General features: G+C 37.0%; 1 protein-coding gene across 7 annotated transcripts in view; it reads right to left on the bottom strand.

Moving 5' to 3' along the window:
• Window positions 1-141: 141 nt before the first annotated feature.
• Window positions 142-26,310, bottom strand: part of LOC127954857 (nuclear factor 1 X-type-like) — a 159,100-nt gene continuing 132,931 nt past the window's right edge. For 5 of the 7 annotated variants that reach the window (XM_052553413.1, XM_052553416.1, XM_052553417.1 and 2 more), the window contains 8 exons: window positions 26,172-26,207; window positions 25,147-25,274; window positions 24,002-24,076; window positions 18,419-18,547; window positions 15,739-15,917; window positions 12,397-12,544; window positions 9,198-9,289; window positions 142-5,679 (listed from right to left, as the gene is read on the bottom strand). In XM_052553413.1, coding sequence (XP_052409373.1) covers window positions 5,665-5,679; window positions 9,198-9,289; window positions 12,397-12,544; window positions 15,739-15,917; window positions 18,419-18,547; window positions 24,002-24,076; window positions 25,147-25,274; window positions 26,172-26,207 — 802 coding nt within the window. In that variant the 3' untranslated portion in view covers window positions 142-5,664. The remainder of the gene's footprint in view (window positions 5,680-9,197; window positions 9,290-12,396; window positions 12,545-15,738; window positions 15,918-18,418; window positions 18,548-24,001; window positions 24,077-25,146; window positions 25,275-26,171; window positions 26,208-26,310) is intronic. The other 2 variants (XM_052553414.1, XM_052553419.1) reach the window with 2 other exon arrangements.

Raw genomic sequence — 26,310 nt, 5'->3', positions numbered from 1 at the left:
AAGAGTGAGTACATTTTCATTTTTGGGTGAACTATTCCTTTAATGTTTGTTTTAAATCATTTTAAGTCACCTTGAGGGCCCCTGGCCTGGCCGGAGACTAAACTGGATGTGAAATATCAAAATAACCACACAGACTCATCGTTACAGTCAAGAACATCCTTTTATTCAATCAGTTAAAGGTGCTGCTCTTACTTGTTTTTCTTATTATGGAAAAGAAATCGTAATCAACACATGCATTTCACCATGAGCTCTGGAAGGCGTTTGGACTGAGAAGGGCGCCGCTCGAGGAGTTTAAACCAGGGCTGGAGCCGCCGAGGATTCATGCTACTCTAAACGCATCTGAATGCCCCGCTCAACAAGAGTACAAAAGTAAATATGAAAGAAAGAAAATGGACGGTCAGTACCAGGGAGAGACAACGAGAGCGCCAAACACATGTCCTTTTCTATGGCTTTCACTTACAGTTATTAATAAATCAGGACTCGGGAAAGTGAAACAATTGCATATTTTGTTTGTTGGAGGAAGCATGTTTTCGTTAACCCCATGATGTGGGCTTTTGCTGGTGAGTTTAAGGTCATTTTAGTCTCGCTCAGGTTTTTGTGGCATGCATCACTTCTGCTCGTAACGCTGGGCTCGCGGTCGCTTTCCCTGGACTGAAGCCAGTCCGTTTCTAAGGTGCTTTGTCTTTATCCAGGAACTTTTTTTATTTAATTTTTTTATTATTATTTTCTGGTCACATACAACCATTCAAAGGTGCATCATCAACACAGATTCTCAATGCAATATCAATACAAACAGATCATAGCAAATCAAATGAATTTGGTAACAAAAAAGAAATAAATAGCTCAAAAACTCGCCTATTCTACCCCAACGGTCGGCCTCTCTAGTTTTCACAGACCACGTCCAGCTGAAACGCCCGTCTGTCGGACGGCCCACCAGAGCTCACCGGCGTAACTTGTTCACGTACATTAACTGTTCAATGGAGAAGCTGAAGAGATCGGTATGAATACAACGTGAAGCGTACAGACAAGAATAACATGTGAGCTAACTGCATTCAGCTCAGACAACTTTTTTTTTTCTTACTTTTATTTATTTAATTTTTTTTTATTTTAAACCCCCTCTGTTCAGAGAAAAGGGGCACAGGGAAAAGGGCTATGCTTATGCAACTATAGACTACTCCAGTGTCCAAAAGAGGCAGAAGACAAGATACAGAGGAAGGAAAAGCAAGACAGAAAGGTGTTTTTTTTTTAATATACAGTTTTCTTAATTATTCAACAATAAAAAGATGAACTAAGTCACACCAATTTCCTTTAGTACTATATAAACTGCTTTGAAGAGGTTGCAGGAGGAGACATACAGAAGTTTGAACGAGGGGATTTTTTTTTTTTTTTTTTGAGATGGGTACTCAGTCTTACAAGATGCTGTCTGTGAACAAAAGGCACTTTTTAGGGACAACCTTTATGATGCTCTGAATCTAACACTAGATCACAAAACATATATTTAGAGTCATTTACATGGGGGGGGGGCAGTAGAGGGCGCTGCAGGTTCAGAGGGGGAGGGGTTCAATTTCAACTCCCTTTCTGATTGGTCGCTGACTTTGTTTGGAAATTTGTTTGGGTGAATCTTATTAAATCAAAAGGAAAAAAAAATTTTTTTATGCCTGGACTTTTAGTATGTTTTTGTATTGTAACATATTTTTTGACAATTTCTGAATTAAATATACAGAGCCCCACAAATAATGTTTCCCATGAATTAAGATTTTTTTTTTCTTGTACAAATTTGTTCCATCATTTTCGTAAATTGTAATGACACTGTATAAATGTTTTCCATCATTTTCGAAAATCATAGCCACATTGTGCAAAATAGTCCCCTTGTTTTTCGTAAATTCTGGTTATGTTGAACTAATTTGCGACTTTATTTTCGTAAATTGCTGACATGTTATACTAACTTGTTTCCTCGTTTTCATAAATTGTAGCCATGTTTTACTATTTTGTTTCCTTGTGTTAGTACATCATGGCCAATTTGTACTAATGCCATGATTATAAAAACGAGGGAACAAATTAAGATATAAATACAAATTTTTATTTTGTGGCCAAAATTTTAATAAAGTGAGGGAACAAGGGAACACATTCTTAATTCATGGCCACAATAAATATACTGTTGTCCTCATGTCCTGTGAGGGGTCTGTAAAATCATGACCACACATGTACATATCTTGAAAGTGTTTGTGAGATTCATAATTTTCAATGTATAAAAGATAACATCCACATCACACCTCCCGTCTTTCTTCATACTCCAAACTTTCTATCTTACAATGGGCATTTAATGTATTTGAGCTGCATTAAAGCCTCTCCCATACACAGGGAAGATCTTGTCATACCTTTCAATCGCATTCAAAATTTCTGTGTGCAAAAAGTTCAGATGGGAAGTTGGTTAAGGTTTCGTGGGCGATGCAAAGCACTGAAGTCCTAGAATATATGGAATGCATAGCATGAAGTCCAAAATACCGGACAAATCCAGTGTTTTAGCTAGTTAAAAGTCGTAAAACTTTTTAGGACGTCATCAGTCGACATTATACGATCGCTTCGGAGGAAAAATGCCTTTTGTCACAACCTTGACCACAATGAACACCCTCCCCACTTTAGTAAATACAAAAATGAAAAGTAATTAAGGGTTTTTTCATCTAAAATTTGTAGTGATAACACTTTTTTTCTGTCTTATGTATAATAGAGATCAAACATACTTTGATCCATAAAAAGCACCTGTTTTATTTCGTGATATATTCTGACATGTTGCAAAAAACTGCTTCTTCAGCCCTCCTAAGTTTTGAGAACAAATCATTACAAATAAACATAAAAAAAAGCAGAAAAAAGGAAAGATTACAAAACGAATTCCCAAAACTCTCTCGCTCTCTCCGCCCTGTAGTTTAGAGTCCCGGACGGCGTGGACTTGACTATAATAGAAGGATTTTCACCGCTACGCTTTCCTGTACACCCTAACAATGAGACAAACACAGTTTCTACCCAAGGCATTGCACATGGCTCAATCAACACACTTTATTTTGTAATAACAAATACTTCCTGTCCAAACACAAAAGAAATCAAAAGCCATGCATTATTAGGTTTTTTTTTACTACGCTATCGTATTCAGCGGAAATCTGATTTCCGACAGTTGATTATTTTTTTTGCTCTAATTATTATTAAGTGCAGAACTGGATTTTCGGGACTGGTACTTCTGAACGAATATCGAATTTATAAACATACTTCAAAAAATAACTAGACTGCCACTGAGCTTATTAGGCAAATAAGAAAGAAAATGTGTATATATAAATATATATGGATATATCCTGTATATATATAAAGATGTTTGTAACTAGTGAGCTGACGCTTGTTTTTTTTTCTCATAAAAATTTCACGCTCCGCTATAGCTTATATGCAAGAAAATAACCTGAATTCATGTTTAACAAATTGCATAATGGGAATACAGAGGCACTTCCTTTGATTAGAAAAGAAAAGACCATTGCCATCACGATTCTCGTGTTAATTTTCTACCAAAGCGATGACACGGCCGCCATCCGGCAACAATGCTTCCCTGCAGTGAGATACACATGGTCAGGCAGTCCAGTTATTTTGTGAGGTTACTGATACAGCTGCACTGAAAACAGCGGATGAATGTACTCTAATTCACTGTAAAGGCTTCCCTTTGTAGTCAATCTGTGGAGGAGAGTGCGTGTTACCAAATTTAGAGTAGACTGCTACTGAAGTGAATGGTGACTGGTCTAGTAAGAGCGGTCCGAGCGGCCCACCTCCTTCTGATCACGGCTATGATATGTCACATATTCTTTTGCTCCGCAGCGAGATCTCGTGCTCTTGGAACACAGACTTCTGGGAGTGTAAACGGGAACGTAAACAAAACACAGAAGTGGGCGTGTCTCTAGGGCCGTTTTTATTAGTGCTAATAAATCAGGGACTTTTATTATGTCTCGCTACAATCACAACCATTATACATAACAGAATTACTAGCTGGGGCACGTTAAAAATCACTAGAAAATACTTTGTTATATAAAAAAAAAAGTTTTATACTTCTAATTAAAAGTTTACTTAAGATTTTTTTAACAAACTATTTAAAACGAAGTTCAAACATATGGCTTTAATTTTAAAAAGGAACTGAGTTTGAAATAAAAGAATGCAATGATTATCTGGGACTTTTTTTCATTAAACAAACAATAAAAAAATTGTAACTGTCACATGGCTACAAAGGTGCGGTCACATTTATACAAATTTAGTTTGGTTGGTTGGGGGCCGGGGGTCTAGTCATTTTATTATGATTCCACTTGAATGGGAATTTCACTATCAGCAGATTTCAAATTAGGTTCAAGATGGTCTAATAATTCGCTATATTCACCAGCATATTCGGTGATTTGTGCATTTGACAAAAAAATAAAAATAATTAAATACAAAACAATTTAAAAGATATTTTAGACATTATCTGGGACTTTTTTTTTTTTCAATAAACAATTTTAAAGTTGCAAAACTTCACTGACATTTTAAAGAGACAATTCACCCCAAAATGAGTTGGTGGTAGCCACTGGCTTCCATGATATGGAAAAAAATACTATGTAAGTCAATGGCTACCATCAACTCTTTGGTTACTCACATTTTTCAAAAGATCTTCTTTTGTGTTCAACAGAGGAAAGAAACTCGTTCAGGTTTGGAACAACTTGAGGATGAGTAAATGATGGAAGAATTTCATTTTTGGATGAACTGTCCCTTTAATAAGAATCCATGCAATCAGAAATTTCAGGTGAAATGAAAAATTTAGTTTTGCATCAAGTTCAAGACGGTCACACAAAAATAAATTTTGCTCACAAAATTTCATTACCGTGACCGTGATTAAGTGTGTGCTGGCTGGCTTTATTCGTCCAATAGAAGTACTAACTAAAATCTGCTGCTGGCTGGTTGGCACTAAGTGCCTGAAATTGACTTTTGTTTAATCAGTTTGAGGCCTGAAAATGAGAATGGGTCTCTGGGTAGCTTTAGGGTGCCAGTTAGTTTTTCTCCTCAATAAAATGTGCAAATAATGTCCACCGTCGATCCTATTTTCAATAGTGCACATCAAACTAGTGTTCTTCGCATTACTGTAGTGCAATACTTTGTAGTTAGTTTAGTAATTGACCACAAAAGGGAAAAAAAGACGTTTCTACTGCATGTTAATCAGCTAAAAATGCTAAACGTCCTGGGCTCTCATGATGTGAAATGACATTTAGTGTCGCCTGTATGCTGAACATCAGCGAGTGTTTAGAAAAGAAAAGAAACTGAAGTTGAATTGGTCAAAATCTTGCGTTTTTGTTGTGTCTGAATCCTCACCACTGAAACTGTTGGTAATCCCAGCCATTGTACACTACATCCTTGTTCCAATAACATTTTCGGTCTGTGTTCCTGGGGTTCTTCTGCTCCTGCTGTGATCTGATAGTCTTTATCGGAGAGGGCTTGAGGGGCGTCTGACGGCTGGCAAACACAGGGTCGAACGTTTCCCAATCATATGCTGCTCACGTTTCTCAGGGTGCGTTTCGGCTTGGAGGGGATTTTTAAACAGGATTTTATTTGACATTTTTTTTTTGTAATAAAACTTCCAAATAGTGTTGACAGGTTGCAGGCAGGACCTCGTCAAAGGAACCATGACTGTAAAAAACACACCAAAGAATAAAGGCACTGTTAGTGTTAAATCTACAAATACATCAGCTCAGTGAAAACATTATATTATTATAAAATTCAAAATAAATGTCACAAATGTATTATAATTCAACCATTTGTTTATATTTTATAACAAATTTAATAAAATATAAATTTGTTCAAATATAAAGTTAATAAATGTATTAAATTGCATGTATTATCAAACCTAGAATTGAATAATGTTTATAATTTGTATGCATCTAATAACATATTCAATTAAAAAAATGTAAAATTATTTAAGTCAAGTGAACTGTCACAATTCCATAATTGGTTTATTATTCTTACACTTTTACATTTATTCATTTAGCTGACACTTTTATCCAAAGCGACTTACAATTGCTATATATGTCAGAGGTCACACGTCTCTGGAGCATCTAGGGGTTAAGTGTCTTGCTCAGGGACACATTGGTGTCTCACAGTGGATTCAAACCCGGGTCTCTCACACCAATGGCATGTGTCTTATCCACTGCACCAACACCACCCCCAATGAATAAAATATAAATATTTTTAATTTATTAAGTGAAATGTATTTTCACATAAAGCTGTAAATTGGTTTGTATCCATTAATTAAAATTAAAATAACTTCTAAATTTAAGTATAACATGTGAAATGTATTTTTATTGTGACAGACCTATATTTAATCATTTATTTTTATAATTTAATAGAATATAAATAAAATCATTATTACATTTATTAAACTAAATGGAATGTGTTTGATTGTCACAAAGCCATTATTATTTTATTTAAATACTGTAAATTGCAGTTATTGAATTTATAAATTTTTATTTGAAATGTATAATTACATTTTGTATTTTAATTGTATAATCTTAAAGTTAGTGTGCATGGTTCAGTATGTACTGATTTTAGAAGCTTAAACATTTTCAATATAATCTCTATTTTTATGTTATGATAAATGTTCTCGCTGCATTAATTCAAAAGTATGGACACTTTAAGATGGCTCTGTATGTTGACTGAATGTGAAGAGATGCTGCTGTTAGTGAAGTGAGCACCAGAGGTCAGGCTTGACTCTCACACATCGGCCTGTTCTTCATCCAGTCTGACCTCAACTACCACTGAAACTCTGACGCATTTAGAATATATAATCAAATATTTTATTTATATATATATATATATATATATATATATATATATATATATATATAAAATATAACATCTACAATGCACTTACACATATTTTATGTAAATTATGAGATAAATGTACTTGCACAAGAGCTCTTGTTAGGCTATTTACTGATACACTCTTGGACTGACCAGTAAAAGCAGTCAAGAAGTGCTTGAACGTTTCATACTGTGATTGTGATGTGTCTCTCGGGATTGTTACTCCTGACTGGTTTTACAGAACTCTCTGGAAACACTGTGGCTGGGAGGCTGTGTTAGAGGGGCGGCGGGTCACTTTTGTTCTGCTTGACTCTTGCAGGTCACACAAACACCCCCGGCACGTCCCATCTATTCTCCGCGGGCTCAAGCCCAACAGACACTCGGGCCAAGTAACTCTTCCCCTCGTAATCCTTGGCAGTGACCCTCAAGTTCAACTTCAACTGCCTGTGACATCATGTCTCGTTGCTGTGGGCAACCAGACAGATGGGACGTGACTTTGTAGTTTAGGGCCTGTGCTTCAACTTTGTCTCTGCTCCGCTCCGGTCTCACATTTCCACAGATCTTTTCTCATCGCTGAGAGAACGTCCTCTGAACACCACTACAGCAGATACTGAGTCTGTATCTTCTCATCTTTTCTTTTCACCAACATCATTTTTACTTGGTGTTAAATGACATGAATAGTAAACGTAATATAAAACGTAAATTAATGAACACTCATGCACATTTTCTTAAAATTAGAAAATAATTAATGTTTGAATGTCGCTACATTAGAAACAAGTCTATATCTGTCTCAAATTTTTCAGTGTCTTCTAAATATATCAAATAAAACAAAAGTAAAGTGCAATAAAATATGTATCTGAACACTAAAGGCAAAAAAAAAAAAAAAAAAGTCACTGCATTAGTAAAGTGTCTGTATTTGTGTCTCTCACACACTTCAGGATCTTTTCAATTTCCCAGCTTCACTTTTCTTCATCATCTTCACTCAATGAAATTTGGAAAGACACTTTCACTAACATTTCACAAACACAGGGTGACATGAAGCTTGTTGATTTATCACTGAAATCCTAATAAAAGCCATTTCTGTGTGACGTGTTTGAAAAGTGTTCCTTTTTCTTCGATCTATGCATCAGTTGCTTTGATATTTTGTTACAATAACATGATAAAGTTCAACTAAAGTGTCCAAATATCTTTTAGGGACATATGAAAACTCAAGTGCAAGTATGTCTTTGAATTAAATCACACTGACAACTACAATTAATAACACTTAATGAACATTTTCTTAACAAAATAAATAAATATTATTATGCTATTCGAATTGCTTCTTGCTTTTATCAATGTATTACACTGAATTAAAATTTATTTTCATTTACGGTTGTTTCACTGCCTCTTATCTCTTATAGTTTGAATTATAATTATTAACACTTTCTTAATGCACATTTTCCTAACAATAACAAATAAAACAATACTAATAAAAATAAATACATTTGTCACTGTAGTGATTATAACAGTAAACATTTAATTCACTACTGTCTTGCATTTATCTTATCTGTTTGTACTGCATTCAATTACAATTAATAATGCAATTTCTTAACATCAGCAAATTATAAACTCAAAATAAATGTTACCGTTGTTGTGTAAAAACAATAACATTATTTTCTACCGCCTCTTGTATCTTTTATCAGTTCTTGCATCACAATGAATTTCAATGAATGCATTTCTCAATGCACAAAATAAAATAAACATTAATATCTTCAAATAACAAATCTTCACAAAACGTTTACTTATGATAACCATTATATTGCACCCTCATGCAGTTTATCTCTGAGAGGACCTTCCTCTGTCTTCTCATTTAGGGTGAACACACTGGAAAATGTGTGAAATCAGACAAAGCCAAGTCACTGCCGAGGAGTCAAGGCGAGAGAAAATAAAACAGAAGCAGAAGTCACCAGCAGAGGATGATAAAGAGTCAAGAAACAAGTTAAAGAAGGGAGAAGTGAGGAGAGGTTAAGCAGAAAGAGAGGAAAATAAATGGTGAAATCCAGAGAGAGGGAGAGAGCGGGTGAGTTAGTGCTTCAGATGGTCACCATGTGTTGAGGAGCAGGGAGCTTCACACATTAATGACTGAAGTGAGCTGAGTGATGGAGGAGGCCGCACATTCACAATGCACAAATCAACTCCACCGTCAGCTTGAGTTATCACAGGCTCGCTCCAGATGGGCCCGACACCGCATAGCACAGAGCATCATGGGAAATGTGGAAAGACAGGACGGGAGGAGCAGGCTAACGTGTTACAGTGCATGATTTTAACCACTCATAAGTGTGTTTTGAATACGACAGAGTAAGAATCACCTGCGTCTGCTGGGGTATGTTCAGAAAGTTGTTGTCCCGTGATCCGATGCTGACAAACCTGTTGGGAGCTGTGGAGCCTGGCGAGGAGTATGCTGAGAGAGAGAGAGAGAAGAAGAGAAAATATAAATAAAAAACGGATTTTCATTAAAAAAAAGCATTTATTTATTTTAATTGCCCTGTGCAATATTAGTAAAATCGTTTAGTCATTAAAATACATTTTAGTCAGTTTGATCTGTTTTAAAAGCTTCAGATATATTGTGTGAATTTAATCAAATATATAGAGGAAACTGCTGTTGTTTGCCAACAAGTCAATTCAGTAGAGAAAAGTGTCAATGTAAGAGTTTATCATAAAAGATGCACAGTTTAATTGTTATTGGTTCAAACCGGTGAAGATCAGTAGATTAAATAGGTGCTTTGTTTAAAGTCATTATCAAATTTAGGGCAGTTTTTGTTTGTTTTTCAGATTAATGTTATGGACTCCATAGTTTAACTGTTCATCAGATATGGAACTCTAACATAAATCAGTATGTGTGTAAACACATCAAACACAAAGAGCCGTGTTTGTTCTACGGTTTACTGTTTGATTTTATCAGCAAGCATTCTTTAAAGGCACAATTAATTTAAAAGCTGTTTTGTTCATTAAATTCTATCTTAATTCATATAACTTCTTTATTAACAAATTATTTAATTATATATTATATAGAATACATAAAATATTAATGCAACATATAAACCTGATTGCAGAATTCAATTCTACACTAATGCAAAACATTTTTTTTATCAATATATCAATACAAAATATATATTTATAATATATAATTACAAACACTAATATAAGAACTGAATTCTACATCAGTGCAAATAAACCTAGTAAATAAAATCTCTATAAAACTGTAAATGTGGTTTGTGAACTATATTATCTGGCAGATTAAATCTGATCCTTAGTAATTAATTATTTACTGACCGTTTGCATCTTTTTAAAATGTACATATTATATATATATATATATATATATATATATATATAGATGCCATGTGTATTTTTTTAATTCTATTCTATTTATTTATGAGCAGGTGAGTTAAGTGTGTTCTGGGGAATCAGCAGCAACATATAAACACATAAAAAGACACACACACACACACACACACACACAACATAAAAACCAATTGAAACAATGAAAGAAAACACAATGAAAAGGAATAAATAAGAAAAATAAACAAAAGAAAAGAGGAAAAGAAATGAGAGTGCTCCGTCCAGTGCCCCGTCTGTGGTGAGTGAACATTTTACAGTACGTCTGATTTTCCCCTCGATACGCCACCTCCTTTCTAAACGACCTAAGTTTGGTTCATGTACTGGATGAACTGACCTTTAGACCAGCACTGGAGCTCAACTATCACATTCCACAGGCCAAAAGCTAACCAGCAATGAAACCAAAAAAACAAACTCAAAAGAAACCAACGTAAAATTACAAAGCATGGGTTTCTGGATGTTGCATTCGGGAGTGTAAACGCCCTCACATCACGTCACAGCTGCAACGCACTGACCAGCACAAACCAACCTGGACCACATTACAAGTTCAAGACGGTCTAAACCGGTCTTTTCAGTTTGGTAGATAGACTCTTCTGTCTAGTTTTGATTTTAGCACCAGAACTGCCACAAAACGAACTGTATTATTATAGCTGCATTTCCAAAACAGTTTGGTACTTTGGAGTCCACATTAACTGCCCTAAATTTGCACCCTTCAACACAGAACCCCCAAAAGTACTTGGTCATGGAAAAATGAGATGGGAGGATTATTATTATTTTTTTTTTCAATAATTTTCCATTTGCAATACCTTTGTGTTCTATTTCAAAAGTATTGTGTTTTCTGATAAACTTTGCGTTCACTTGCAAATATTTTTGAGCTCTCCCAAAACACTTAGTGTTCGCTTGCTTACGTATTGCGTTCCTCTTGAGAAATTTTGTGATTGCTCGCAAAAGTGTTGCTTTTCCCAAAGAATATGTGTTCACTCACAAAACATTTGCATTGCATCTTTAAAAAGTACTGCATTTCCCAAAGACATTTTGCATTCGCTTGCAAAACATTTGTTCCCTTAAGAAATTTTGCATTTGCTCACAAAACACATTCTTTTGCAAAAGTATTGCATCGCCCTGAGAAATGTAGAGTTTTTTGCGTTCTCTTGCAAAAGTATTGCTTTCCCGACAAAAATGTAAGTTAGCTTGCAAAAGTGTTGCATTGCCCCAAGAAACTTTGTTCAATTTTGCATTCCCTTCCAAAAATGTTGCGTCCCCCAGGATTTTTTTTTTTTTTGCATTCGCTCACAAAAACATTACATTCTCCCAATAACATCTCTTTGCTAGTAAAATTTTTGCCTTTTCTATTGAGCCCACCCCCCCCCCACACACAAAATATGTTTGCCTTCACACGCAAAAATTGATATTTTATTATTAAATTCAATATTATTAATTTACTCATATTATTCCCATCAAAATAATAAACTAAAAGTTCTGTAAGAGAGCGCAGACGTTTTCCAAGTGAACGCAAACTTTTTTGGGGGAATGAAAAAGATTTGTAAGCAAATGCAAAATTTCTCAGTACAACGGAAAAAGTTTGCAAGAACTTCGCATAAGCATTAACAACTTTTTTTCCTCCTCACACATTTTTTCCCCCCATCACCATATCCCCAGCATCTCCAAACACTGTTGGGGTGGTGATGGCGCAGTGGATAAGACGCGTGCCATTGGTCGGAGGATCCTGGGTTCGAATCCACTGGTTGACACCAATGTGTCACTGAGCAAGACACTTAACCTCTAGTTGCTCCAGAGGCGTGCGACCTCTGACATATATAGCAATTGTAAGTCGCTTTGGATAAAAGCGTCAGCTAAATGAATAAATGTAAATGTAAATGTAAATATCTCATGTGCTCTGCACTTCAGTGACATTTTGATGGCTGCTAAACTTAAATCACTTAAAAAAAAAATCAGAATGTATAAAAAAAAATACTGAATATTGAACTGAAAAATAATAGTAAGGACTAGTTCTGACCCGCCAGTTAGCACTACCACGATGATTACAAATAACGGCATTTCATTTTAACTTAAGGAAGACAGTCTAAATTGCGTAAAAGTGGTTCAGCTGTGGCTAAAGGACTGAGGAATTTCATGGGGTTTGGTGGAATGGGGGGGTCGGGTCACTTACAAGGAGATGTGGGTGAGGTGAGTCCGCCGTCGGGGGGCGTGCTGCTGGGTTTAGAGTCTGGCATTGGGAGGGGCACTGGACGCGCCACAGGGGGGGGTGGAGGCAGCAAGAAGGAGCCCGGCATTTTGCTCTGGCCGCTCCCGTTCGGCTGCAGATGACACAAACAGGGTAAGGAGTACGGACACGCCCGACACCCCGCAAATGAAGAAAACAACAACGCAGGCTTGCCCCGAAAAAAAAGAATGGGGGGGGGGAGTGGCTGGTAGGGGAGAGTGTTGAGAGGGAAACAACCAAAAGGATGAATGTCTGTTTGCTTTGGTTTATGAAGGGGTGTGTTTGAGTTTGTGTGTGCTGACTTCACCACAGGCACAGACAGGAGCAGTGGAGGAGCAGGAGAAATATAATGAAGGTCTTTAGGCAGAAGGTGAAGAAGAAGAAGAAATGGACACACGAATGGTGAGGTGAGTTTGGTCCATGGAATGATTTAAAAAAAAAAAACAAGCCACGTTCACAACGCTGGAAAATGGCACAAGCAGAACAGAGGAGGGGATGCGCACTTCGCTGAAACACACAGAGGTCGTCAGCTGTTGCGCAGATGGTTTAATCGTGGAAGTGGACAGAGAAGGAGAGATTAACTCAAGATCGTCTAGACAAGCACAAGATACATAACAGTGACCGATCAGTCGGCCTCAAAGACAAGGAACGCACACATTCGTTTGAGGTTACTGTAGACAAGTTATCACACAAGGAGCTTGTTTCACGTTTAAAGAAGTACGAATAGAAATAAAATCGCTGATAATGTTAGTTTCCCAAATGTTATGATTTTATGAATCATTAAATAATCTAATTTTTTGCTTTAAAAAAATGCCATTTTTTCCCCACCAGTGGTTAGGATTTGATTTAAGGTATGTAGCAATTATAGATAAAATAAATGAGAATTAAATGTTATGAAATGTACGTTAAATATGACATAACCTCACTTATATAAACGGTTTATATAAACTTAATTAGAATGACCACAGAGTAACCCAAGCCCTTAAAGAAAACATTATTAAAGGGGTCATGAATTGAGAAATCAACTTTTACTTGAGTTTTTGATATATAAGAGGTCATCGTATACAACAGGGCTGCTTAATAGGCGGCCCGCAAGAGAAAAATGTTTAGCCTGCGCTAATTTCAAATAATGTTAACAGAAAACTGACAAATACCTGACAGAAAACTGCTGCCTCGTTCTATTTATGACGTGCTGACACAAAGTTCAAATTATTAGCAATTAGCGATTTTTCACGTCCAATGTTGACATGATGTGACAGCAAAAACATGGCAAGTGTAAAGTACTGAAACTACAGAAGATGATTCAAATGTGAATGGACTGAACAGTTTGAGTGAGTGAGAGGCTACTATCTTTGTTATGGATGTTGGTTTACAGTTTAACGTAAGTTTGCTTTAGCCTAACTTATTTTCAAGATCGGAGTTAAAATATCTATTGTTGCTTTTACTATGGCTATAAAGATCACGTAAAATAATATTCAAACTTACCGTATTTTCCAGACTATAAATCGCACTTTTTTTCATAGTTTGGCTGGTGCTGCGACTTATAGTCAGGTGCGACTTATTTATCAAAATTAATTTGACGTGAACCCAGAGAAATTAACCAACAGAAAACATTACCGTCTCCATCAGCCAGAGAGCGCTCAATGCTGCTCAGTGCTCCTGTAGTCTACCCATAATAAACAGAGCGCCCTCTCGCGGCTGGAGACGGTAATGTTTTCTCTTGATTCTTGGTTCTAAATAAATGTAACATAGTCCAGTGCGACTTATATGTTTTTTTCCTCATCATGACGTATTTTTGGACTGATGCGACTTATACTCAGGTGCGACTTATAGTTAGAAAATCTAAGTATAAAAATATTAATGCAGACAGATCTAATAATTTAATCTGCAATTAGGTAAAGAGATCCAGGCTGGAGATGAGCAGAAACAGTTGATTTGGATGGCAGACTTGGAGATCCAGATTTGTTTGTTTGCTCATTTGTTTTTAATATTCAGTAGGCTAAGTTCTTCTGTATCTAAATGGAAAATTGTCTGAATAAAACAGACTACTAGGGGAAATAATCTGAATATTTATCACGTGACAATCTTTTGACTATTTTAATAAAAGCAACAATAATATAATGATTGAAATAATAATAATTTGTATATATAGGTTAGTGGCCCTTGGCTTGGTATTGTTGGCTGTATTAGTCCCTCTCTGAAAACTAATAGAGGAACCCTGGCATGTAACATACTGTAAGTTCCAGAACTGAAAACCTCCTTGTTACTGAAATAAAAGCTTTTATTGACACCAGGCCCAGTGAACGCCAGATCCTGGAGAGTGCCTATGAATGACGTAATAGTTCATTTGACGCTGGGTTTGCAGAGAGACAGATTAAAAAGCAATGCTTTTTCAAAGGACGTAGCTTGTCAAACAGACACAGACAAAGTTATTAACTATGCAAAAACTGTTATCCAATCAGAGCAGTGGGTGTTTACTTCCACTTCTTCAATGCGGGACGCCCATAAAAACCCAGTGTTTCTCAAGCAGGCCTCAAAACCAGGGTAGAAAATATCCTATTACTTACTGATTTTGATGATTTTGAATGTAAAAACCATGTGAACGTCATAAGCAGACCTCAGACAACAATATAAAATAATAATACAAAAGCCAGTTCATGACCCCTTTAATGTGTTTTTGGATGCTCGTTAACAGCAAAACTGCAATCTTAGCTTTGTTAAATGGAACAGTTGTCTTCACAATGGTGAGCTCAAGCTTAAGTTCCTTAAAATGCTTGATAAGATTAGTTTTACAGAGAAAAGATAAAATAAAAGTTTATTTTATAGTTGCGGCTTTGGTTGAATGGGGACAATGTGTTGGCTAAATATCTCCTCTTAGTTTTGTTTCATCAACATTAGGTTTTAAAGGATGGATAAAATTTAATTTTCATAATTTATTTTCTTAAAACAATGGCATACTGTACAGTATATACCCTGTATTTCCCAATCATTTAACAAATAGTATTTGAAACCGTATGCAGCGAGCAACGATAAATGTTTATTCAGCAGAATGTGACAAGGCTACATTCTAAATGGAATACTAGTGTAAAGATTCCTGAAGGATGAACACTGCATTGTGGGATACAGTTTGCCATTCCCAGTATTCACTATAAACCAGCCAGAGAACATCTGGATAAAACAGTAAACATTTTTTGCAATATGTACAGCAAAGCAAATGACGTACACAAGCAATTAACTGACCCCAACGTCTCAGATCATCACTCCCCGAGTGAGGTCACTTCCTCTTACCTGACCACTAGCCTGGCCTGATCCGTCGGAGCACACAAACTGCACAAACTCCTTGAGCGGGTCCTGTCCCGGGTGGTGGTGGTATCGGATGGTGGGATGGGTGAAGTATGGGCTGGACTGCTGTATGATGGAGGGTGAGGGGAAGTGCAGGGAGGAAGCTGAGGCACGGGGACTTCCTGCTGACAGACAGATACACACAGAGAGAGAAGTCAGTGATGCATACTGTGTTAGGATAAGTGCTAGCAGTAGATCAGTAATGACAGAGACTGACACACAAGGATACAATAAATGACATGAGATGGAAGTGATGGTAATCAATTCAGGAAAATTGTGTGTGTGTGTGTGTGTGTGTGTGTTTACAACAATTAGAGATAAAGCTGTTCCCAAAACAGAGCCAAACCTGACAAAACCTCCACTGATTGATCCTACGGGACATTCTCATGGATAAAAATGATTTATAAATATATAAAATTTGAATTTATGAAAGTTTTATTTTAGTGGTTAGGATTTGGGTTAAGATTTTACTTTGAAGTAATTATTGTTAGCTTAATATAAAAACAATAAATGTGCAATAAATGTGTGAAACCAAACAAAGCATTACAAAAAAAGCAACAAGTATTAATAAATTATATATATTTATGTACATTTAAAATATATATTATATATGTGACCCTGGACCACAGAACCAGTCTTAAGTGTCAATTTGCAGAAATTGATATTTATACATCATCTGAAAGCTGAATAAATAAGCTTTCCATTGATGTCCATGATCGGACAATATATGGCTGAGATACAACTATTTGAAAATCTGGAATCTGAGGATGCAAAAAAATCTAAATACTGAGAAAATCACCTTTAAATTTGTCCAAATAATTCTTAGCAATGCATATTACTCAACAAAAATTAAGTTTTGATATTTACGGCAGGAATTTTACAAAATATCTTCATGGAACATGATATTTACTTTATATCCTAATGATTTTTGGCATGAAAGAAAAATCTATAATTTTGACCCATACAATGTTTTTTTTTTTTTTTTTGGCTATTGCTAAACATATACCCCAGCAAGGTCACATACTGTATACTTATCTCTTTCTGTGATCTCTTTCATTCCCACTCTTAATTTCTCACAAGCTCAAAATGATTTAGACTGACACAAACACGCTCTCCAAGTGAAAACATGCTCTCTTAATTGTGATTATCATAAAATTTAATCAAGGATGTGACGATTTTTAATACAAATTTCCCTAAACTCTTTACATTGACAAATATGCCAACTAGGTTTTGACCATAAATGTGCAAGAGATTGCTTCAAGTTGAACTTTGGTTGCAGATAAAGACGACAGCTTAGACATTAATTTAACTGTAGGAAATGGTATGAATGCACAGATAAACAAAATCAATTTAAAGCATGTGCAATGGGGAAAAAATGCATTTTTGTATCAGCACAAACATAACGTGAACAAACTGCAGTAGTTCTTGATAAGTCATGACCCGCTCTCATTTGCATGAAGAATAACATTACGCCCATCTCCCGACCAGCGAGTGGAGGGGTGAGGGGTCTTGTCCCCTCCAGCCAAGCAGGGCCCCCAGCTGCCCGGGACAGTCTGCCAACTTCCAGAGCCTGCATGTAACCCAGACAGCACTGCGCTCCCAGCCAAAGCCCTGCTTTTCACCCTCTCTGCCAGGCAGACTGCTGTTCCCTCCTCTTCCTCCGTTTCTTTCTCGCTTTCATCATCCATCCTTTAATCCCATTAGGGAATGGGATGGAGCCAAGACTTCAAGGAGGAGGCAAATGGCACCGCAAACTACCGCCACCAAAGACCCCCTCCCACCAGGAGTGACTCCACAACAACACATGCCCACACCACGAGAGTGCATCGCAGAACATCACCAGCAATTCATCTGAGCGTATCTATCTATCTATCTATCTATCTATCTATCTATCTATCTATCTATCTATCTATCTATCTATCTATCTATCTATCTGTAAGTCAGTTGGTGGGGCTGGTTACCGTAGTTTTGTAAGTTATAAATGGCTCTCCGACAAGAAATAATGAATAATGGGTAAATTACTGTATTCATCTAAAAAAAAAAACTACAACTAATAATAAAAAAATAAAAGAATTCAATAAATTAAAAAAAAAAAACTCCATAGGCACCATTGATTGGATGACAAAAAAACCCCCCATGGTTTCTAATTTCAGCACATTTACAATGTTTCCTTCTCTTTCATCTTGTTTAATCAATAATAGATGATAAAATACTTCAGAACATATTTGAAAAAGCAGTTTTCCAATCCTGTGAGTCTTAAAGGAGAGTGGATTTGTGCTTTGATCATTGCTGTACAGCATTTATAATAACATCTTATGAGGCAGTGAAAAGACACCTCTAGAGGGGGGAGAATGAAATTTGGAAATGGAGAGACCAATCACCAACCAATCACAGTGACAAACAGACAGACAAAAAAGACAAATCATCCTCGGTGTAGAGGAGAAAGAGGGTGAGGGGTGGGGGACGAATGGCCAATGCCTTCACCCTGACCCAACCGTGGTGTAAACACGACCTCGCCTCTCCCCAAAACGTCACCACATCCGACCCCACCAGGGGGCGTGAGGGAGCAGGACAGGAAGGGGAAGGATGTGGGAGGTGGGGTGGGTTTGGGGCTCTGAACTCTCACCTGGTCTCACACCTGCCAGCATGGGCAGCGGGTGATGGGTGAACGGCATGCGTGCAGACCTCGTATGGCTGGACAGAGCGCTGAAATCGAATTTCCCCGACTTCTTAAGAGAACCAGGCGACGAGAGTCCTGGTAAAAATGGGATCAACAAAATGGCAGAACAGAGATGTGGATTTAATCAAACAGGGTTTTTGCTGCTTGAGCTTCATCTAAATAAATGATCTTATCCATCTCAGCTTCTAAAATACTACAAATTTGCTGATAATGATACTAAAAATGATCTTTTAATCCATAGGTAAGACAATGTTAGGGCTTTTTTGTTTCCTGTGAAATATAGAGAAGCCAGTCACACTGGAGTAATTTTTCCTTGTTTTCCAGTAAAAACACATTTAATAATAAGTATTTGCCAATGAGGGAGAAAAATAAACTTAAATAGAAAAGGAAAATAAATGTATTTTTCTTACCCCACTGTCAAAAATATATATTATGCATTAACTTGTAATGTAATGTTAATAAGATTTTTTAATAATGTTTGATTCAAGTAAATGCATCTTGTTTTAAGGATGTTAATATAATCATACTGGAAAACAAGAGCTGTGTTTATTCAGTGCCGACAGGTCCAGGGTGCGAGCTTTGCTTTGAAGCAGTGGAGTGCAGGAAAGAGTAGGACGGGGTCGGGACAGGGGTCGGGACAGGGCCGGGGAGGGTCTTTATGCAGCTGTAAGTGGGAAAATAGAGGCTGTGACAGCAGATCTCATAGTAACTCATGTCAGTCAGTCTGTCTGTCTGTCTCATTCAAATCACCAAATCTCAGAGTAAAGTGTAAAGTATCAAAGCATGAAAGTCGGGATTTTGCCACTATTTCTCACCGTTTTTACAGTGACGTTGTCAATTTTCCAGGATATATATATATATATATATATATATATATATATATATATATAAACTACTAGTGATATATCATAACTTTTCTATTAAAATATATTTTAAAATGCAATTTATTCCTATGATGGAAAGCTGAATTTTCAGCATCATTATTCCAGTGTTAAATGACACATTGGTGCTAAATTAAAGTATAAATATTCTTTCAAAAAATAAAAATCTTACTGATTCCAAACCTTTGAACTGTAGTATAGATTAAGTGCTTTATGTATCGACTAATGTCTTAGTTTAGTGCTCACTTCCCTTGTTTCTCTCTAAATACTGTACACAATGTTTTAAAACGTTATTGTCGTCCCACTTAATTTAACAAAAAAACTATTTCATAGACAAAGACCAGTATTATTTAATTCATCTGCCACCTTGTTCACTAGATATCAACACCGGCTGTTAAAAACCCTACTTGTCGTCCACTACCTTAAAAATATATTGAAAAAATATATATCGTCTTTAAATCCACAACAAAATAGTTCTGCCATTAGTTAAGAAAAAAAAAAAAAACATTCACAATTTACACAACAGTGAGAAACATGTTGAGCCATGTAAAACCAAGACTATAAGCAAAACCATCATCATTTCCAGCTGATTTTGCTTCCATTAGTTTGAAGCGATGGGTTGATCAGCACTACACGTCTTAAACAAGTTTCTACTGTTCAGCAAAGACAATCAGTTTACAGAAGACGAGCCAATAGGCAAACAATAAAAAAAACTAAAAACATACTAAACAAACACTTGAGAGCGTTGTGCTGCAAAACAAACTAAATAAAGTCTGCTAAAACCGAACATAACAGAGTAAACATATTTAGTTTAATAACTTGTCTATTTTATGTGAATGTGTTCAGATTGACTCCAGAATTTCAATATACCCAAGAAACCGCATTAGTGATGCCAAACGAACAGGACGACACGTCTTCACAAACCAAATGCTAATGAGTAAACACACGTAAATGCTGGCTGTGTACAGACTCTGACATACAACCACTCCTAAACTTCACTTGGGGAACCAAACCAGAGGCTTTCACTTGACTTTTCAGAGCTGAGGGAAACAGTCAAACACAAGCGCTTCTGTTCCAGTGGCAGGTCCGAACGCTCACGCCAAAACCAGGAGGACGGGGGGGAAACGTGATGTGAGAATGATGAGGGAAATGAAGGGAGAAAGTATGTGATGGTTTGGTCTTCTCATATATAACGCCACATTAATGTGTCGTCCTGATCCTATAAACGTCAAACTGAGGCCGCAGGGCTGCTAGCTTCAGCTGTCCTGAGTTTGGCAGAAATATACGCCGGGCTCACCCAGTGACCCAGAAACACGGCCAAACATGTCAGGACTCGGAGAGGAAGGAAAAAAGGAGTTCACCATCAAATCCTGTGGCTGGTTTTGGGAACAATTATCCTAAGTGGTGATTTAAAAAGCCAATTTAAGATTTTAAAGAGCCGTGTGAGGAAGCCACAAATCTGCTTATAATGCTAATGTCACTTTTGAACAAATATTCACCTCCCTGAACTAGTTAAATAAAAAAATAAAAAAGAATGATATATGACAACTTAATTGCAAATCATAGATAAAAATGCATTTCTTATAAAAAATATATTTCTTTTTTTAGTCCATTTTAAAGTGCAAGGATGGGCAAATTATACACACACACACACACACACACACACACACACACACACAAAATGTGTATTAAATATTAATAATATTAATAATATTATAAGATAAGAGAGGATGTAGCTACATCAAAACATCACCATCGGAGTTGCAGCTGACAGTTTCCATGACTTTGCCTGCACATTAGCCTGTGTGTGTGTGTGTGTGTGTGTGTACTTGTTTTTCTATTCTGGTGGGGACTTAAACCTGAATACACACAGACTCATGGGGACTCGTGTCACGGTGGGGACCTAAATTGAGGTCCCCATGGGTAAACAAGCAAATAAATTACACAGAATGAAGTTTCTTGAAAATCTAAAAATGCAGAAAGTTTCCTGTGAGGGTTAGGTTTAGGGGTAGGGTTGGTGTAGGGCGATAGAAAATACGGTCCATTACACCTATGGAGAGTCCCCACAAGGATAGCTGACCAGACGTGTGTGTGTGTGTGTGTGTGTGTGTGTGTGTGTGTGTGTGTGTAAAATCATGGGTTGTGTGTTATTTCTCTGTGTCCCGATGCTCAGGCAGACTGGCAGCCAGTCAAACGCTCCCTTGACCTTCCAGTCTCACCACGCTAACAAGCTGGCCGCCAAAAAACCATGACCTGTCAAAAAACGCCAAATATACCGCCTCACACTACACACACTCTCTTAATCAGACACACACATTCACTGTCCAACCATCAGAAAGTCCAACCTCTACAAGACACAGAAAGACACAAATCCAAGTACAAATCAGCTTTACCATGAACTTACAGTATTGACACACTCACGTTCTCGGGTCTTTTGCTTTTGAGCTTTTTCAGTTGATTTATGCCAATTAAACAGTTTAAACCTTTTAATAAAAATCATTGAATATACACTACTGAAATCATGACTGATTGTCAAAAAATACTTTTCATTAATTCTACTCTAAAAATAGATTACTTGCCAATTAAATATTTGTGCATTTAATATATATATATATATATATATATATATATATTTATTTATTTATTAAAAAATATAAATTTCTATGACTAATGTGGTCAATCAATTTTCCCTAAATAATTTTACACTCAAAAAGACAAATTTCCTGCCAATTAAATGTTTTTAAAAATATATATAATATATAAAACATATAACTTAATAGCTTTATATATATATGCGCATATACAAACACACACAATGGAAACTTCCTTAACTTTTGTAATCAATTAATTTTTGTAAATCATTTTCTGAAATTTACTCAAAAAGACTAAAAATATTAAAAAGACTGCTTGTCAAATAAATGTACTTATTTTAAAATATTTTTAAATCAGTTATAATTACAATGGAAACTTGCATTACTTTAATCAATCAACTTTTGAATTAATTTCGGTAATTTTCTATGGTTGTCCATGCCTGTGGGAGCCCTGTTCACTGTCTGACCCTCTCAACGTCAGCAAAACCATCACAAACAGATGTTTACAGACAAAGTGGTGCAGTCTAACAAGGTGACAGAGAGTGCAGGAGAATGAAAGATAGGAGGGGATGATATTTGTGTCATCCCAGGGCGAGAGAAAGCGATCGGGGCGTATGAATGAAACGCGAGTGGGTTGACAGGCTGCTGGTGTACTACGGGTGACACCGGATTTAATGATAAATGACACCGTCACCTTGCAGCGTTGCCAGAGCCTCATTCAGGTGGTGAATCACCTTTAGAGCGTAGCGCGGTTCACACTCACACACACACACACACACATGCTCGGAGCGCCACCAGCGCCTTCATCTGCGTAACAGATGTCTTCTGTAACCTCGTAGCTCCCAACGCTGTCGACACATGGAGGAGCCATCTGGAGCAGAGCTCTGGTGCACCACAGACTGTGTGTGTGTGTGTGTGTGTGTGTGTACAGGGGTGGGTGTAAATATGTGTGTGTGTTTGTTGTGTATTCCCATGACATCAGGAGCACCTGAGCATGCTGGCATTTTTTTGGTGGGATTTACCCATGTTTCCCTAGATTAAGATCTGTGTGACTGTGTTGATCATGACGTGGGCGGCAGTGAATGTGATTAGATGTAGGCGGACCCTCGGGCCTGAAACGTATCCTTTAAAAGTACACAAGTTGCTGTTGTAAACACACAGCATGCATTCTTACATTACTGTCGCTATTCCGTCATAATCCATTTTTGCATACCTGAGGGGGTGATAGTTTTACCGTCAAATGTCTGTGCCATCAGAGTCAATGTGAAACGCCCGGTCTGATGGATTTCAGAGCGAAACAGGATATTCAGGGAGGAAACAAAATGTAAGCAGGTCTTTATTCATTTACCAGTGGTAAATAATTGGATAGTTGGAATACTGTGCGTTGACAAATTTTGTACAAAAAGACTAGGAAAATCTATTAGGAAAGTGAATAAAAATGTCAACAGTTAAACATGACAAAAGCTGAGCTAAAAAAGACAACTGACTGTAAGAGACGTATCTGCGGTGTCATGCTATGAACTGCGTTCTAACAATTTGTGGAATGCAACGAGGCGTGAAATTGAGCTTGTGTTTGTATTTAGTTGAGTATATTTCAGACGTTACAGCATATACTGGTTTAAAATCTCAAAAGCGTGCTGAATAAACAGCTGAGATATTGCTTATAGCATGTAAAGCCCTTTATGCACACACTAATTACAATAAATCCTGCATGAAGAAGAAACAAACAAAAACAATATCTGGTAAGGCAACACAATAGCCATGTCTGTAAGTGTTTATGTTTGGGAATACTGTGGAAATCAGGATTTGGACTTCTGCTTCGGTCCAAAGGGATCCTATATCACAATCTAACACAAGCAATGGATGTACAGAGAGACCTCTGACATACAAAACAAAATGAAAGCACATTCACAGGCCACAGAAAACCCGCCACCTCCGAGCACCGAAAAATCAGCAAATCAGAGAGAAGAGCTGGGATGTGTGATGCAGCAGAGAGGTTGAAAGACAGACAGAGATAAGAGACATTTCATTATAATATGAGGGTAATGTGGTCTAACCATGGTAAGGAAACTGCACGCCATCGTTTTCGTGTTTTATCTTCCTCTCCTGCATACTGGCCAAATGGTGCTGCACTGAAAACCCAAACAGGGGAAAAGCATAGAGTTAACAATAACAGAGAGAGGGAGAGACTGAGGTATATTGGAGAAATCAGAAAAATTGGGATCACTGTTGAAACATTACTAACACATAATCACTATTTACACTTTAGAAAACATCATATGCATGAGGTCTAAGACAGTATTGCTTACTGTCTACCAGAATCAACACATGCTAAGTGCACTAAAACAGTAGAGGTGGCAGAATATCAAATGAGCATTGGCTGCATCACAATTCACATACTGTCCATACTAAGTATTTGCAATATAAAAATGAGTGTCACAACTGGCACACCATGGATATTAAGTAGTATGTAAGTGAAAAATAAGTGTTGATTCAATACTATCCATACTACTATGCAAGCGATAATCAGGAGTTACAATTGACATACTAAACATACTTAGTATGCAAGCTAAAAATGAGTGTCAATCTGCATACTATACATACTAAGTAGTATACAAGTGAAAAAATAGTTTACATATGCATTCTATCTTTTATAAATAACATTTCAGTGTAAACTATAAAACATTACATATAAATTCTGTATAAAATCATCACATGCATGCATGAATTAAGAGTGATTTTAAGTGCTTTTAAGAGTTTTGTCAGCTGTGAGCCCCAAACAAACCCAGCTAACAGATCATTTAACACGCACATGATTCTAGCGGTCCAATCGTAAGACTATTCAATATTTTTGCAGTCTACTGAGGTATGAGAAGATGGTGGGCAAGCACAGAGAGCAAGCAAAAGAGAGAGATTTATGGGTTGATGGATAAAATGAAGGAAAAGTCTGGCCCTTCACACAGCCCTTGTGTCCACAAACGACTCAAACATGAGTCACAATTGGATCTGATAGGTTCAGAGGTTCACATATTTCTTTTGACAAAAACAAAAAAAACAAGCCTTTGAGGGATAATCATGCAATTTATGATTGCGTTATGTAGATTTATAAACAAATATCTTTTTCAACAGCACTGGTCTAGATTAGAGGAGGTCAAGCAGAGTGAGTGAAGAGCCAGAGGGCTGCTGGGTAAAGTGGCTGTACCTGCATCAACATCATTGGGCCAGCCGCTGGGCTGGGATGCTCCCGGGGCAGGAGAACGGCCCGAATAGAAGACATCGTCCACTGGGCTCTCCATCTCACTGTCATCAATGGATTTACGCTTGTTGGAGCTGAAACAGAAGAGAAGAGAGAAGGTTAGGGGGTTTAACTTAATGTGATAGCTAGAAGGTTTGCATGTTGTGTACTGAGAAACAGCTGAAAATTCCCACATAGTAATGATACAAAGTTATTTAGATAGTAGTGAACTTGATTTGAACTTTTCTAGACTGTTTTCTTGACCTCAAAATGGGAATGTTTCAAAGCAACAGTGTACCCAAACATTTGCTGAATATTTACTCACCCTCAGGCCATCCAAGATGTAGATGGGTTTGTTTCTTTATCAGAACAGATATGCTCTGCAGTGAATGGGTGCCATCAGAATGAGAGTCCAAACAGCTGATAAAAACATCACAATAATCCACAAGTAATCCACACCACTCCAGTCCATCATCTAACATGTTGTGAAGTGAGAAGCTGCTTGTTTGAAAGAGAAAAGTCCATCTTTGTCACTTCTGGCCAAAAAATCTGAAAATCTCTCAAAATATCTGACCAAAATTGTTTGTTTTACAAACATGTGGATTGAGTGGTGTGGATTATTTGTGTATTATTGTGATATTTATATCTGTTTGGACTCTCATTCTGACGGCACCCATTCACTGCAGAGGATACATTGGTGAGCGAGTGATGGAATGCTACATTTCTCAAAATCTGTTCAGATGAAGAAACAAACTCATCTACATCTTGGATGGCCTGAGTACATTTAAAGACCATTTACATTTTTGTCTAAAATGATTCCTTTAAATACAAATTATTACTCTATAAAAACATTGCAATAGAAATTTGCTTTAAAACAGTCGACTCAAAATCCTCAGTTTCAAGAACACATGTTTATTTTAGCAGAGTGAGACATTAGATGAGCAAAGACAGCAGAGCTAAAAGTGAATCAGACGACAGGAAGTGTGGAGTACCTCCGCGGGAGACAGGCATACAACTCCATCTCAGTCCTGCAGCGTTAGAAACACGATGACAAGACAAGAGAGAAGGGACAGGAGAACAGAGAGGTGAAGAGACAAAAAGGACAGCAATCAAACAGGTGACAGGCAGAGA

This window comes from Carassius gibelio, chromosome A3, assembly GCF_023724105.1.
Source record: "Carassius gibelio isolate Cgi1373 ecotype wild population from Czech Republic chromosome A3, carGib1.2-hapl.c, whole genome shotgun sequence".
NCBI classification, from domain to species: Eukaryota; Metazoa; Chordata; class Actinopteri; order Cypriniformes; family Cyprinidae; genus Carassius; species Carassius gibelio.
Note: the sequence above shows the minus strand (reverse complement) of the source record. Positions and strands in the feature narration are given on the sequence as shown.